The sequence below is a fragment of the Triticum dicoccoides genome, chromosome 2B (genome assembly GCF_002162155.2).
Source record: "Triticum dicoccoides isolate Atlit2015 ecotype Zavitan chromosome 2B, WEW_v2.0, whole genome shotgun sequence".
In the NCBI taxonomy this organism is placed as follows: domain Eukaryota; kingdom Viridiplantae; phylum Streptophyta; class Magnoliopsida; order Poales; family Poaceae; genus Triticum; species Triticum dicoccoides.
Genome location: NC_041383.1, coordinates 11,814,797 through 11,830,710, shown reverse-complemented (window position 1 = coordinate 11,830,710; position 15,914 = coordinate 11,814,797). Strand labels below are relative to the sequence as shown.

Genomic DNA, 15,914 nt, shown 5'->3' with positions numbered 1-15,914 from the left:
AATACAATTAATTGGTAAGCTAAAATTTTAAAAATTATCATAGTTTAAGCATAATATGCCCTTTTGGCTCTCCATAACTCTGCTTTGCCCCCTCAACAATCTCTGTCAAGCTCCGCCATTGGTTACAGTTCAAAATCAGTAACCAAAACCACTAAAAATTACAGTCCAAAATCATTGCTACTAAACTGAAAAATTTCAGTCCACCAAATACACATCATAAGACTTAACCCACCAAGAGGTTCAACATTTGTATCCCAGACATCTACATCAAAATACAGACCAGGAACAACAACCTACCAAACTAGCAGAGGCTAAAGGGATCAGTGTATTTCTATTCTAATTTTAATGTGAATATCAGTGATCTACTCAAGGAACAGCACAAACCACATACATCTACACAAAAGATATCTGCGTGTGACACATGCAACTAATACAAACAACAAGATCTGACCGAGAAAACTCTGCACGCAACTAACAAACAGATCTGACAAACGGCACAAACCGATGAGAATACCTAACCAAATCAGAGGATGAACACACGGGGGAAGGATACTTACAAAATCAACCACGGGATGGATGAAGGATGAGGAGGGGACACAGGGCTTGCAGATCACGCACGGGGATGATGAGGAGCGCCGTAAAATCAGGCGGAGCAGAGACGACATCCAAGCCTGATCGCCATGCGCATCGACTTCGCCTCTCCCTCTGCGCGTGCTTGAGGACATGCAAGCAGGGCGGCGGGGGGAGGACCGGACACCTAACCACCGGCTCGCCCTCGAGAGATCAACGACTGACATCTCCAACCGCCATGGCTCTCTGCCTCCAACCTCTCGCCGCTCGAAATGGGAAACGAAATGGACAAAGTGAGCTGCAGAGAGGAGAAAAAGGAAAATTTGAAAAGAAAGACAACCGACGTTAACGGGTTAGGTTGCGGGCCCGATAAAAGAACAACACACCCGAGTGTTGAAAAAAAAGGAAAGGACGAATCTTGACACAAGGATCGGACAGAATAAAAAACGGATGAAAGTGAATAATTTTTATTAGCAATTCCAGGAAAATAAGGTTTTTATTACAACACAAGCTAAGGAGACGGCGACGATGCGAGCGCGACCGGCCCAGCTTCGGCCGGTCCGCCGGTCCCTATACGTTTAACATTATTTTTTCATGGATTGCGTTCGGTTTACATATTGGATCTGTTTCACATCCAAAACCTCTTCCATTAAACAGTCTTTGTTATATTTTTTATTATGTTGGGTCTGGTTTGTACTTCCGACGAACTCCTATAATACATCAGTATCATATTATTCTTCACAAAAAATAAGGTTTTTATTACAAAACAAGCTAAGGAGACGGCCCAATGACCTGGCGACAATGGAGAACTTGGATGGAAAAAAAACAGATTAACTGAAGCAGATAAGCAGATTTAATTAGCACCTAAGCATATTAAGATATGATACGGCAACAGCACAGACAGCAAGGCGTGACTGATGAATTAGTCCTCCATTTCCTCGCTCAATATCCGCATGTGCTCTTCCCTGCTGGCGATATTAATCATTGGAGCGCCGACCTCCTCCTTGGCGTCGTCGTCTGCCGATGGCACCGGTATCGTTTGGTCGTCGTGGAACTTCTTGGCCTGCTCAAGGTACATGTCCATGCGTGGCGTCGCAAAGAGCCGCATGATCTCCATGTTTCCCCTCGCCGCGAAACGCTGCCGGTCGTGCGAAGACTTCAATGACAAGGCATAGCTGCGGCCGTGATCCTCATAAGTGTATGTGTTTTCCAAGAGCCCCGAGAGCTCCTCCAGCTCGGCCATGAACAGCGGGCTGGAGCTGGACTCCTCCACCATGAGCACATTACCTTGGGCATCCATTATCATGCTTCGGGCATCTTCCATATGCTGGCAGTCCGCCATGGTTCTGCCCGCCTCGACCATATTTGCCATCTGCAGACGGGTCTCCTCTGTCTGCAACTCTGCCGGGTTCTCAGCCTCCTCGAAGGCACGCACAGCAAGCGTGTCAGGAGGCGCAACAGACTGCAGCCTCCCTGCTGAAGAACTGCATCGATCAAACACACAGTAAAGAGCGGATTAAATGATGCCGGTGAGCTACCTGATAGTTGATACTACCTTGTGTCTTTGATATATACCTTGTGTCGTAGTATGAGTATGTGACCTTGAGGATCTCATTGATGCCATCTCTCCCAGTCCCAGGTTGGACAATGGGGTGAAGGAGGTCCACGATGACCTTGCGCACTTCCTTGCTGTAGAGGTCGCCAAACCTGACCGTCACCGAGCCGGTGGCCTGCTCCGGCGGTCACTTCCACTATGGTCGACTCCTCTCCTATGGCTGTGACCGTCACCGAGCCGGTGGCCTGCTCCGCCGCCAATGTCCTGCTCCTGGACGTGGGAGAAGGTCCCACCCATGCTGTTGGCCGCGACCATGCTGAGCACCCTAGGGTCACAGTCTGGGCCAAAACCAAAGGTGTAGACTGGCACGTTGCCCACGCTGACCCGAGTAGCGTCACCTCTGCTCTGATGACCGTCGGCCATGAGCATGATGCCCACTACGCGACCGCTGCTGACCTTCCGGTCGGCAAGGATCTTGAGCCCAGTCTGGAGGCCGTCCATGATATTGGTGCCGCCTCCGGGCCGAAGGCCGTCGATGAGTACCTGTAATCTATTCTGCCAGGCATCGGTGATCTGCACCAGCGGGCAGCACCTTTCGGCGGCACTGGAGAATGTGACAATAGAGAGACGGTCGATAGGGGTGAGCTTCCGTGTGACAAACCGCATGGCAGCCTTCAGCATGTCCATCTTGTTGCCCGCCATGCTGCCGCTGAGGTCCACGAGGAGCACCAGGTCCAGGCCCGGCCGGTCACTCGTGTAGTCTGCACCTGTGAGCTCCAGCATCATCTTCTTACTTGCGGTCGGGACCTACAAACACATAATTTATGGGTTTTTTATACGACGTCTTTGTTGCCTTTGTTAGCGAGGACCTCTCAGCTGTGAATCTATACTAGTACAATCTAAAAATGGCATCTCTTAGTCTTCCTTAAACAACCATAACTGTTTTTGGATGTACTGGCTGCTCCCCTCCAGGGCCGGTCCTGAGATTTTAGGGGCCCGGGGCGAAACCAGAATCCGGGGCCCTTTGTACTTTCAAAAATTATTTTCAGTATATACTTTGCGCAACTTTAAGATTTTGCTTGTACACCATACTACTAACAAATCATGTAGGGATGATTACCATTTTCTATAGAAGTATAATGTTCGATTACTTCATGTGCATTCGTTTGCATATTACCGAAAAAGGCTTTCGCCCCACTTTATATATAAAGCACCAATCCCTTCCTTTACACTGCTCCTTTACACTGCTGAAGTCCTTTAACAACACCACAGAGTAATGAAGTTTTTACTAACTGGCTTATCAGGTTTGATCACATTAGCATTATCATGTTCTTATTTTATTGACGGTGCGCCAACTAGTCCTAATTAATCCAACAGAATCGACCACATAGTCATATATTGGGCTGTGTCTTACATTTCGTTGGTATTTTTTCAGAATGAAAAAGTGAATATAATTTCGCATTGCAAGTGCATACAAACACTACCTTTCATCAAACAGTTTTACACAGCCAAGATGCAAAAAGCTGAAAGCTACAAAACTTTCCTTGCATCAAGAGTTTACATGGTATCTTACGTACCTGGATGTGGCAGCCCGGCAATGTACCACTGATCCTTGTACAAATCCTTGAAACTGTTCACAGGCTTCCACGCCTGGTTCTGAGGATTGAAGACCATGATCAAGGGGACCTTCGCTTTCATACTTGTGTCGTTCTGTGCAACACTACGGCCGACAAAAGCCTCACCACGTCAAGCAGCAGTTCTAGGGCATAATTTAGGGCAAAATCATTAAGGAAAAGGACGTCTTATCTGAAATCGTCGGCGGATGGCGTAGGCTGGAGCTGCGGCATCGATGTGCCATGGTGTGGCGAGGGTATCTAGTGTCTGCTCCATGGCGGCGGCCAGTGGCTGCGGGCGATTAGGTTTCCAGGAGATCAGGCGAAAAAATAGGAGGCTACAGGCGAGGATGGACGATGGTCATCGTGCGTGATCAGCGTGGGTGATCGATCTCTCCCAAACGTGATCAGTGCACGTAACGTAGGCCCAATTATCATTTTTTTACGAACTAGAGCCCAATCGTATTAACAGGGAAGAGCACAAACCTGGGGGCCCCCCATTTTCGGGGGCCCGGGGCGGCCGCCCCCCTGCCCCCCCATCAGGGCCGGGCCTGCTCCCCTCCGTCCCTTTCTCGCAGCCTTGTGTAGGCTGTGTTTGGGCATCATGGCAGATTGTAGTAAACCAGCTTAATACACTCTTGTAGTAAATCAAGACGGTAAAAAAATTTATAAACCCCTCACAACACTCGACAATTTTACCTTCTCGGTTGCATCACTGAACTATGCCATACCATGTTAATGTAACCGCAAACAAATATTTGGGGATACCGATACATTATCGGAGACTCACAAATGCTAAATGGAAACACATCGAGGAGAGACTGCAAATAAGACTTAGTAGTTGGAAAGGTAAACTGTTGTCTCTGGGTGGAAAATTGGTCCTCATATATTCAGTACTAGGCAATATGGTAATGTATATGTTTTCCTTCTTCTAGTTGCCGGAAGGAGTTTTACATAGATTGGATTATTTCCGATCAAGATTCTTTTGGCAAGGAGATAACAAGAAAAATAAATATCGACTGTCTAAATGGAGTGTAGTTTGTCGTCCCAAAGACCAAGGTGGGTTGGGCATTCATGACCTTGACGTTAAGAATGGGGCCCTACTCGGGAAATGATTGTTTAAATTACTGACAAGAGATGGTTTATGGCAAGCCCTCCCAAGGAGGAAATATGTGGGTTCCAAGGCGTTATCCCAAGTACATTGGAAGCCTGGGGATTCTCACTTTTGGGCGGGTCTAATCGCTACGAAGAAACATTTCTTCTGCTATGGCACCTTCTCAATCATGGACGGCTCGGAAATTAGATTCTGGGAGGACAAGTGGCTAGGAAATGCCACACTCCGGGAACAATATCCAGCTCTCTATAATATTGTGCATCACAAGGGTGATACTATCGCCATGGTAATGGAATCATTTCCACCAAATGTGACGTTCAGAAGAGATTTAATTGGACCCAGACTCCAATCATGGAACATCCTGCTACAGCGGTTCTCCACGGTGCAATTGTCACATGGGTCTGATGTATTTCATTGGAACCTACATGGGAATGGTCAATTCTCAGTGGAGTCCATGTGCAGAGCTTTGCTCCAATCTGATGTGCCAGTTGATAATAATAAGAAGATTTGGAAGATGAAGATATCTCTTAAGAATAAAATCTTTGCATGGTATCTTCGTCGCGGAGTAATTCTTACTAAAGATAACCTTATTAAGAGGAATTGGCATGGAAGTCCGCAATGTGTTTTTTGTCACCATGATGAGACAATAAAACATTTATTCTTCCAATGCAAATTGGCTCATTCTATATGGTCAATCATCCAAATAGCTTCTGGCTGGTATCCTCCTTGTAGTGTAGCTAATGTATTTGGCAACTGGTTACATGGGATAGATCACAAGTTTAGAACTCTTCTCAGGGTAGGAGCGCTTGCCGTTATTTGGTCGCTTTGGCTATGTAGAAATGATAAGGCTTTTAATGGTAAAAATATTTCTCCGATGCAGGTTATCTACAGATGTCGTACCGAGACTCTTCCTTTGTGGTCCTCTCTATAACGTGTGGAGAAACGAGACCTAGTTACGGAGGTGTGAACACGATTGGAGGCTATGGCGAGGGATACTTTTACCCAATGTGGGTGGCAGCATGATCTTAGGATTGGCTCCCCTCCGCTTTAAGCGTTATATGGATCTTTTTGTATTTTGCCCTTTTTATTTTTCGTTTGTGCGAGAGGATCTTATTTGGCTATGTGCATTTTAGTTATGCAGAGGCCGGGTGTAATGCTTAAATCTTTTAAGTAATAAAGCCCCTTTTCGGAAAAAAACCCGCAAACAAATATTGCAGAAATTCCCCCTGACAAACTAAACGATGCCCAAAAAGGCAGGACAGGAATGAAATTACGCCCAAGAAAAAGGGACAGAGAGTACCTCTTCACTGCATGATTCTGCAGAAACAACGGTCAAAAGAATCTCATCAACTTGATGACCCTTTGTATGTTTATCAAACATGTCTTGGTTGATATCCTTAGTTGTAAGACCTTCATCCACTTTAATGCTTTGCACGATGAACTCCTGGGAGCATTGCTTATTACTAGTACCATATTGCAGTGTGCCCTTATGATCCTGTGTATTAGCAACTGGCATTGCTATGACCACGCTACATTTAGAATGTGGTTTCACAATATCCCCGTTTCGTTCAATGAAGTATGGCAACGGGCTCGTCGATTGAATCTTGAATGCAATGGAACCATCCGTATCGTTGCTTAGCTCAACTGAACATGATGAAATCTGTTGTTGCTCGTTATACTCAAACTGTAGCTCCAGCGGCTCAACTCCAAGCATGCCATCCTCCCAATAATAAAGCGGATTTATCTACAAGCACGTGAGAAAACAGCATCAAGAGGAATTACATTAATTCCTGTACCTTCATATAAGAGCGCCTCTAGCCAAACTCACACACGAGTGCTATAAAGTTTGCACATTGCTATCCTAAGTGGCAAGAAAGGTACATTTATGATTTGCTTCTCGAAGAACGCCCTAATTAATCACTAACGAAATATTTTCAGGACATCCGATAAAAAATATATACCAGTTTCTAGATTTAAGTAAGTAAAATAGAAGATAAGAATGCATTTAATTTCTTATTACACGCAGAAGTCTATACAGATCACCCTTTATATACATATGGTTAGGATCCTTGAAGTTATCAGGAGGATATATAAGTTTATATACCTTTGTATTTTCCATCTCAACAAATTTTCTCATTATTTCTGACATAGAGGAAGGCCGTGCATAGGCATCAAAGTTCATGCAGAGTGACCCTATTTCGATGCATTCAATTACTTGTTGGTGGTATTCCGGTGGTGTTTCCTTCGCTGACTTATTCCATCTGTGTCTCCATCTTCTAAGAATCTGCAGTGCCACAAGCTGATTCAGTGTGGTACCGAAATATCTCAGTTAAACAAATGTAATATGCATATTGTGATCAGAACACGAAAGATCAAAATTCATTAAACAATGCTTTGAATGTAAATATCACAAGTAAAACATATCAGTCCAAGAAGTCGATGCTTGCACTTGATACACGCTGGCTACGAGAAAGTAAATGGAGCACCGAGCACCCGCTGGCGAGGTTTCCATGCGTGGCTCCGCCTCCGCTTCATTTTTTTTTGTCTTTTCTAGTCTTCACTAATTACTGTGCAGATTTTTGATGGCTCTTACCAAAACCAATTCAACTTGGAATATTTGTTTTTAACATTTTAGGGACAAATAAACATTTCATCAAGGCAACTTCCCAAGTGGTGGCTTCTACAGGCTGCACCAAGTAACAGTACGATTTGGCGCTACTGTTTTCATATAGATACTGAAAGAAGGGCATGAGCCGAAGCACAAATTAGTCGAAGAAAACATTAGGGTAGCATCCTCTACCGATTAAAAGAATGGCGTCAAAAGAATTTACTAAAATACTCCCTCCGTTCGGAATTACTTGTCGTAGAAATGGATGTATCTAGATGTATTTTAGTTCTAGATACATCCATTTTCGAGACAAGTAATTCCGAACGGAGGAAGTATATATGATGGCCAGATCTAGTACTGGAGATACCATGATAAGAAATACAATGAAAACAACATATTGATTGTAAAAATAGCAAATGGAACCAACCATATTGATTGTGGGCACCTTCGAGTATTAACCTATTGAGTTCGAAGACATGTCGTTGCAGTAGGGTGTGCATGGAACATGGGGAAATGGTTGGTGTCAGTGTTCTATCAACCTATTAAATTGGCTAGTGTTCGAGAGTGGAACCTTGAGGATGGATGCCGGTTCGCATATATATGGAAATTTCTGGTGGCCCGGCAACTATGATCATTATGGTGTTGTTGATGGTGTCTTAGATGGAGCATTCGTGCAAGATGAATATGAAAGCAAGATCACACATTGACAAAGATAGGATGATCGATCTCGACCAAGAGGACTAGAACTTTTGAGTGGCACGGCTCATGGAGAGAGAGCTGGAACGCTTCTGTTGTACATAAGCTTGTAACTCAATGTGCCATTCAACATACACCAGTAATCAAATTAAGGTCCAATGCGAATTAGAAGTAATGCATTGTGAGATAAATCATTCTTACATTATTCTTATTATCAGGGATACCCTTACGTTCTCCTGTCACCAGTTCGACGATTATGACACCCAAACTGTACATGTCTGACTGGACAGACATGGTACCACGACCAAACAGGTTTTCCGGAGCGCCATACCCTCTGCATGAAATACAGCAACTTCAAACGTTATAATATAAAAAATAGATAAGTGGGTACATATAGATTGATTCTACTGATTTGAATCTTACGGTGATGAAAAATGGTTTGTGGTCATGGTTTGTGGATTTTCCACTGGTCTTGATAGACCAAAATCTGTGATCTTTGGCACCATCTGATCATCTAGTAGTATATTGGCAGGCTTAAGATCCATGTGAAGAATACGTTTTTCCTCATGCAGATAATGCAAACCTGCGCATATTCCTTTTATAATCTGATAACGTATATCCCATTCAAGTCCTCTTAATTCATCTACCATGAGAAAAGGAAGGATGCATGAAATCAGCTATACAACATCGGATATGACAAAGAAGTAAATGGGAGAGCTGCATGGATCAATATCGATCATACCAGCAATATATTTATCAAGGCTTCCATTACTGACATATTCAAAACAAAGTAACCTTTCTCTTATCTCAGCCAAAATATATCCCCGGGAATCTGGATTTCGCACTGGTGTCTCCACTGTATGAGAACATAAGCCAAGAAAACGGACTACATTTTCATGGCTAACATCCATCTGGCTGTCAACCTCACGGAGAAAGAGTTTCTGATTAATTGTCATGCTACTCATAATCCTCTTCACAGCAACAGTCCTGTTTCCGATGACACCCTGTTTAATGTTTGTCGTGAAAATTTAATTACGTCAAAATGGCAGTGCAGTATCTTGTTACAGAAATATAGCATATACGAAGGAAATTATTGGGTAAAGAACACACATCACCAAAATAAACTCGGCTTTGGTACCGAATCTGATATCTTCAAGTGTTAATATAAGGAAATATACCAATTTTTATTAAAAGTAAAATTCAATCACCTTATAGACTGTTCCAAATCCACCTTCGCCGATTATTCTATCTGTGGAAAATTCGTTTGTGATTTTCCGTAAAGTTTCTAGTGGAAGATGCGTTGGCTTCATCCTCCCCTCAAGTATTTGCTCCAGGATATTTTGGTCCATTCTTCTGTAATCTACACAAAGTATGTGTAATGGCAATTAAGTAGAGAATGTAAAATTAGTCAATAGCACTTGGCCGGATTGTCAAGGATGTAGACAATGAAGTGAATACCTACTTGAGCGTAAGCCGTGTGCACAGGTGGTTGATATGCAGATCTAGAATGAACTGGAAACGGCTGTGCAGATTGAGGTCTAGTGAAGGGATCAAACCGAATATCAAGCAACAAAGGCGAAAAAAATCTAAGGTCGATGTGGTAGGTTGAAGTTAGTGTTAGAATATATAACCGTATTATGTGTATAGATATACGGTTGTATATGTGTAGTCTTTGTATAGGTGTCCGTATATTATACGATACGAACTCTGCCTTGTAACCTCTATATATTGATCAATACAAGGCACCACAACGTGTGGTTTCCCCAATCTTACATGGTATAGAGCCTAAAACCCTAACCCTAGCCTGTGCCGCCCTCCTCCTCTTTCCGCTGCCACCGAAGCCACCACCCCTCTCGCCGCCGCGCCCCGATCGCCGCCTCTATGTCGCAACCTGACACAGGCGCCACGAACCAGGCGCTGGCCGCGGCCAAGGAGCGCCAGGACGCCGAGGCCGCCAAGGCCAAGCTACCTCTCGCGACCGCCCCCGATGGATCTGGGACGAGCACGGGGTCTTTTTCCTTGACCTCGCTGCACGCCCAGGCCGTCGGCCTGCACTCCATCAAGGGACACGTTCCCGTCGAGCTCGCGCTTGACACTGGCGTTCACCGTCAGTGGCGCACCTTCTTCCGCGCCGCTTGCCGCAAGTACGCCCTCCTGGATCATCTCGACTTTGACGCCCCCGACGTGCCGAACCCGGAGTGGTCTCTCCTCGACGCCACCGTCGTCTCTTGGCTCTATGGGTCTGTCTCGCTCAGCATCCTCGACGCCGTCATGACGCCCGGTGACGATCCCCTCGCCGTCGATCTCTGGAACAGCATCAACGGTCTCTTCAACGACCACAAGATCAATCGTCAACTCCACCTCACGGCCGAGCTCGGCGATCTCAAGATGGGAGAGATGACCATGGCCGACTATCTTCAGAAGGTCAAATCCCTCTCCGATGGGCTTGCGGATCTTGGCGCCCCCGTTGATGATGCTGAGATGGTGGTCCACTGCCTCAACGGCCTCTCCGAGCAATACGAGGCCACCGCTGATCTCATCTCCCTCATGCTGGGCATGACCTTTGCGCAGTGCCGCTCGTTGCTCGCGCTCCAGGACATGAAGCACAAAAATCGCCGCGCCCACAACTCCGACACGGCCCTCTTCACCAACACCGCCGGCAACCCTGGCAACACCGGCAACCCGGGCAAGGCCTCTGGAAAAGGAAAGAAGAAGAAGAAGGCTGCCACTGGCGTCGCCAAGGAGATCATCCCGGTGCCCGCGACCCCGTTGGCTGCCACTCCCTCCTGGCCTTCACCACAGCACCCCTGGAACGGTGCCATCCAGATGTGGCCCTATGGCCAGGGGGGCCTGCTCGGCCGTGCGCCGCCCGCCTATGCTCCCGGCTACGTGCCCCGGCACACCCCGTCGCTTGTCAGTTAGGTCGTCATATTCGTCTTCCTTTTTCTTCTACCAATCGTGTAACCACTACTCCTTTTCAGATAATTCACTGTGATTTGTGGACATCTCCTGTTGAGAGTATTTCTGGCTTTAAGTATTATCTCGTTTGTCTTGATGATTTTACTCAGTATGCATGGGTTTATCCTCTACGGTCTAAGTCAGAAGCTTTCTCGCACTTGTCGTCCCTTCATGCTTTAGCGCTCACCCAGTTTAATGCACGCTTGCAGGCTATTCAGTGTGATAATGGTCGTGAGTTCGATAATTCTCTCCTCCATTCCTTTGCCCAGCACCATGGAATTGCACTCCTCTTTTCATGTCCATACACTTCGCAACAGAATGGTAAAGCCGAACGCATTATTCATACTCTTAATGACATTACTCGTACACTCCTTATCCAAGCTAGTATGCCACCTCGCTTTTGGGTTGAAGCTCTTCACACCGCCGTTATGTTGCATAATCGGCTGCCTTCAAAGGCAATCTCGGATCGTATTCCCTTTCGTGCCTTACTTGGCGTAGATCCTGCATATGCTGGTCTTCGGGTTTTCGGATGTCTATGTTACCCCAACACCACAGCCGTCGCTCCGCACAAACTTGCGCCTCGCTCCGTGCCATGCGTGTTTCTAGGGTACCCATCACGACATCATGGCTATCGTTGCCTTGATCGTTCCACCCAAAAGATCATCATCTCTCGTCATGTAGTGTTCGATGAGTCCACCTTTCCCTTCGCCTCCTCTACATCTTCGTCAACTCCTACTCCTTCCTTGTACACTTATGATTTTTTGCAGGGAGCTGAGCAGCCGGTTTCGTCGATGCCATTCACCGTGCCAGGCACGGTGACCCCGGATGCGACTACACCGTCGCCGCCACGGTCGCCGTCGCCGCCGCCACGGTCCTCTCCACGGTCGCCACCATCGACTTCGCCTCGGTCGCCGCCACCGACCTCGCCTCGGTCGCCTGGGTCCCGGGCCACTGCCGAGAGCCCTGCTGGGAGCTCCAATGGCGACCCTGCTGGGAGTCCTTCTCCTACTACAGCCGCGTCACCACCGGCAACGCCGTCGCCAGCTCCTGTCGCTGTGGATCCACCCCGGACCCGCCGGACACGGGCCCCTCCACCGCCTCCATGTCATGCCATGGCCACTCGTGCTAAACAGGGCATTGTGCAGCCTAAAAAGATATTTGATCTTCATGTTGAGGGTTTATCTCCCATACCGAAGACTTATCGTGGTGCTCTCAAGGATCCAAATTGGCATTCCGCTATGGTTGAGGAGTATGGTGCTCTTCTCTCCAACAACACTTGGGACCTCGTTGATCCACCTCGCAATGCTAACATTGTTACTGGTAAGTGGATCTACCGTCACAAGATGAAGTCTGATGGTTCTTTGGATCGCTACAAGGCTCGTTGGGTGCTTCGTGGATTCACTCAGCGCGAAGGTATCGATTTTGATGAAACTTTCAGCCTGGTCGTCAAGCCAGCCACTATTCGTACCGTGCTCTCTCTTGCTCTCTCCAATGACTAGTCCATCCACCAACTTGATGTCAAGAATGCATTCCTCAATGGAACTCTCATCGAGACTGTTTATGCTCGTCAGCCTTCTGGGTTCACTGATCCTCGCTTCCCTGACAAGGTTTGTCGTCTCAACAAATCACTCTACGGTTTGAAACAGGCGCCTCGTGCATGGTTTCAGCGGTTTGCTTTGTTCATTGCATCGGCTGGTTTCATTGGCTCCAAGTCCGACAGCTCGCTGTTCGTTTATCGGCGTGGTGCTGACATGGCCTATCTCCTGCTCTATGTGGATGACATTATCCTGACTGCATCTTCCTCGACATTGTTGCACAGTTTGATTGCCACTCTTCGTACCGAATTCAGTATGACGGATATGGGCAATCTTCATTATTTTCTGGGCATCTCTGTCACACACAGCAAGGACAGTCTGTTCCTCTCACAGGAGAAGTATGCATTGGATCTTCTTGACAGAGCTGGCATGTTGCAGTGCAAACCCATCTCTACTCCAGTCGATACTACCTCCAAACTTTCAGCCAAGTCCAGTGATCCCGTTGCAGATCCCACCGAGTATCGTAGTATTGCAGGCGGTCTTCAGTACCTCACGTTCACTCGGCCGGACATCTCTTATGCAGTGCAGCAGATTTGTCTTCATATGCATGATCCTCGGGCTAATCATTTGCTACTTGTGAAGCGTGTGCTTCGCTATATCCGCGGCACCACCGGCCATGGCCTCACTTTGTTTCGACGCAGCTCCAACAAATTGCTGGCCTACTCTGACGCTGATTGGGCAGGTTGCCCTGACACTCGCCGGTCTACCTCAGGTTATTGTGTCTTCCTTGGCAATAACCTGGTGTCGTGGTCTGCTAATCGGCAGCACACGGTCTCTCGGTCTAGCACCGAGGCCGAATACAGGGCAGTTGCAAATGTCGTGGCTGAAACATGTTGGTTACGGCAACTTCTTCAGGAGCTTCATCGACCAGTGACTGGTGCCACTGTGGTGTTTTGTGATAATGTGAGCTCTGTTTACATGACACAGAATCCCGTTCATCATCAGCGCACCAAGCATGTGGAGATCGATTTGCACTTTGTGCGCGACCGTGTCACCACAGGCGAGGTCCGGGTTCTTCACGTTCCGAGTTCTTCTCAATTTGCGGACATTTTCACCAAAGGATTGCCATCCCCTCTCTTCTTGGATTTTCGGGACAGTCTTAACATTCGTCGACGCCCGTTTACGACTGAGGGAGGGTGTTAGAATATATAACCGTATTATGTGTATAGATATACGGTTGTATATGTGTAGTCTTTGTATAGGTGTCCGTATATTGTACGATACGAACTCTGCCTTGTAACCTCTATATATTGATCAATACAAGGCACCACAACGTTTGGTTTCCCCAATCTTACAGTTAGAGCTAGCTGGAAATGTAGCAGATCTCAATATATCTTTGAAAAGGAGCAGATAACAGAGCAAAAAGACTTTAATTTGAATCAACATGGGCTTGCACATACCTGTTAGCAATGGACACAGCGCTCAGATAAGTATGGAGGACATACAGGAGTGGAACCCCTGTATATATGCAATGAAGTCATGCTTCTGTCTATGTAGTATTTCCAATAACAAAGTCCACCTATGGCAACGAGACACGCGATTCCCGCGATGAGCTGGACTCTGATGACTAACAGCTATGTACTGGTTAAACAAAGCTAACTAGCTCGATAATTGCAGTTAATATATGATAGCTTGGTTATGCAACGCTGTCAGCAAGATGGACCATTGTATTGTATAACAACCATCTTGCAAATGGTGCCAAGATTAAGCCCATGTGATAAGATGAGATGGGGATGGCTTGTGAGTTGGGACAATCAATATTATAGTCTACTGCAAAGGAAGACTTCGTTCAATTGCACTGAAGTCAAGTATAGTACCAGTCGTTAGCTATTGATCTGAACGAAGAAATTGTTATACAAAGTTCCACTTGCTCTGTCTGCCCTTATCTGATTGGAGTCGAATTTCTATTGAAAGGTTGCTTGACATGTGAAAAGATTCTGAGTAGTTCTGACCAAAAAATTGCCGATGCAGATCCAATCTAGTGGCCAGCTGAAAGTGGACTTCGCGACTTTTCAGATAATTCAGAACCTACAGCTTTTGATAGACAAAATCAAAATTAATTCAAACACATGCGCAGTGAGATGAAAGCCAGTTCCTAAAGTTGGACAGCATATTAATGTGGACTGCATAGAAAATTAATTCAACCTTTGCAGCAACCAGAGGCCGGTTTGAACACTGAGGCAATGAAGGAGGATTGTCGAGCTCTCCGGCCGTACAAGTGTGGCCGCGAGCAAACACACCCCTCGCCGGACGCGGCGTGTCCAGCGCGAATTGCTTTGGAGCTCGGGCCAGAGAAATGCACGGCCAGCTGCAACTGCAAGGTCGTGGTGGATCCGAGAAACATGGAGGCTCCGCAGTCTTCATGCCAAAAAATTCGTTTTTGTTTATTGCTTTTTTATTTTAACAAATATTCCAAATATTCCAAGAATTTCAAATATTCCAAATAAAAATATTCCAAGAATTCCATATATTCCAAATAAAGAGGAAGATTTTCGTTTTGGTTTTCACAATTTTTATTCTGCTTATACTTACAAATATTCCAAATAAAAATATTACATAAACCACTCTATACAAAACTTTTAAAAATGTTAACCGATAATTTGAAAAATGTTAAACTTGGATAAATAAAATGTATACAAAATACAATATGTGTGAAACATTTTCATCATGTATTTCAAAAATATTCGTCAAGCATTTGAACAAAATTTGAACAAGCAGTTGAATTTTTTTAATCAAGTATTTGAAAAATATTAATGTATATAGAAAAAATGTTGAGCACGTATTACAAAATGTTAGTATTTTATTTGAAAAATGTTAATCAAGAATTTTAGAAAAAAATATGAAAAATGAATATAAAGAATGTTGGCTATGTAACAAAAAAGTTAACCTTTTCTCTGAAAAATGTTAATCAATCATTTTAGAAAAATACTAAAATTAATATAAAAAATGTTGACGATGTATTGGAAAAATATTTATATTTGAAAAATGTTCAAAAGTGTGTATAGAAAAATTAGTGACTATGCATACAAAAATTAAACTTGTATTTAAATAAATGTTAAATGTGTATTATAAAAACTAGCACAAATGTCCGTGCGTTGCCACGGGGCATACATATTTTATTGCACAATACCAATTTTGCGTGACATATTTCTTTAGGATTCATTTTCTACTGTTTAATATCAGGTGTGTGTATCAAATATCTTTT

At 45.3% G+C, this 15,914-nt stretch overlaps 1 protein-coding gene and 1 pseudogene across 1 annotated transcript; both read right to left on the bottom strand.

The window, feature by feature from the left end:
* Window positions 1-1,492: 1,492 nt before the first annotated feature.
* On the bottom strand, window positions 1,493-3,799 carry LOC119360196 (annotated as a pseudogene).
* Window positions 3,800-5,530: 1,731 nt separating this feature from the next.
* Window positions 5,531-9,505, bottom strand: LOC119360195 (putative receptor-like protein kinase At4g00960). The gene is made up of 6 exons (XM_037625945.1): window positions 9,365-9,505; window positions 8,899-9,160; window positions 8,580-8,799; window positions 8,358-8,490; window positions 6,153-6,596; window positions 5,531-5,605 (listed from the first exon to the last, which is right to left on the bottom strand). The coding sequence occupies exons 1-6, from the start codon at window positions 9,503-9,505 to the stop codon at window positions 5,531-5,533; spliced, it is 1,275 nt and encodes a 424-aa protein (XP_037481842.1).
* Between the last annotated feature and the right edge of the window lie 6,409 nt (window positions 9,506-15,914).

What these genes read in the sequence shown, in the direction of transcription:
- LOC119360195 (XM_037625945.1), bottom strand. Translation starts at nt 9,505, where the DNA reads ATGGACCAAAATATCCTGGAGCAAATACTTGAGGGGAGGATGAAGCCA. An exon ending in GATTTGGAACAGTCTATAAG is followed by an intron (nt 9,161 to 9,364) that starts GTGATTGAATTT and finishes AACATTAAACAG; the next exon opens with GGTGTCATCGGAAACAGGAC. An exon ending in CAGAATCATGCAGTGAAGAG is followed by an intron (nt 5,606 to 6,152) that starts GTACTCTCTGTC and finishes CCATGTAACCAG; the next exon opens with TTGCCAAATACATTAGCTAC.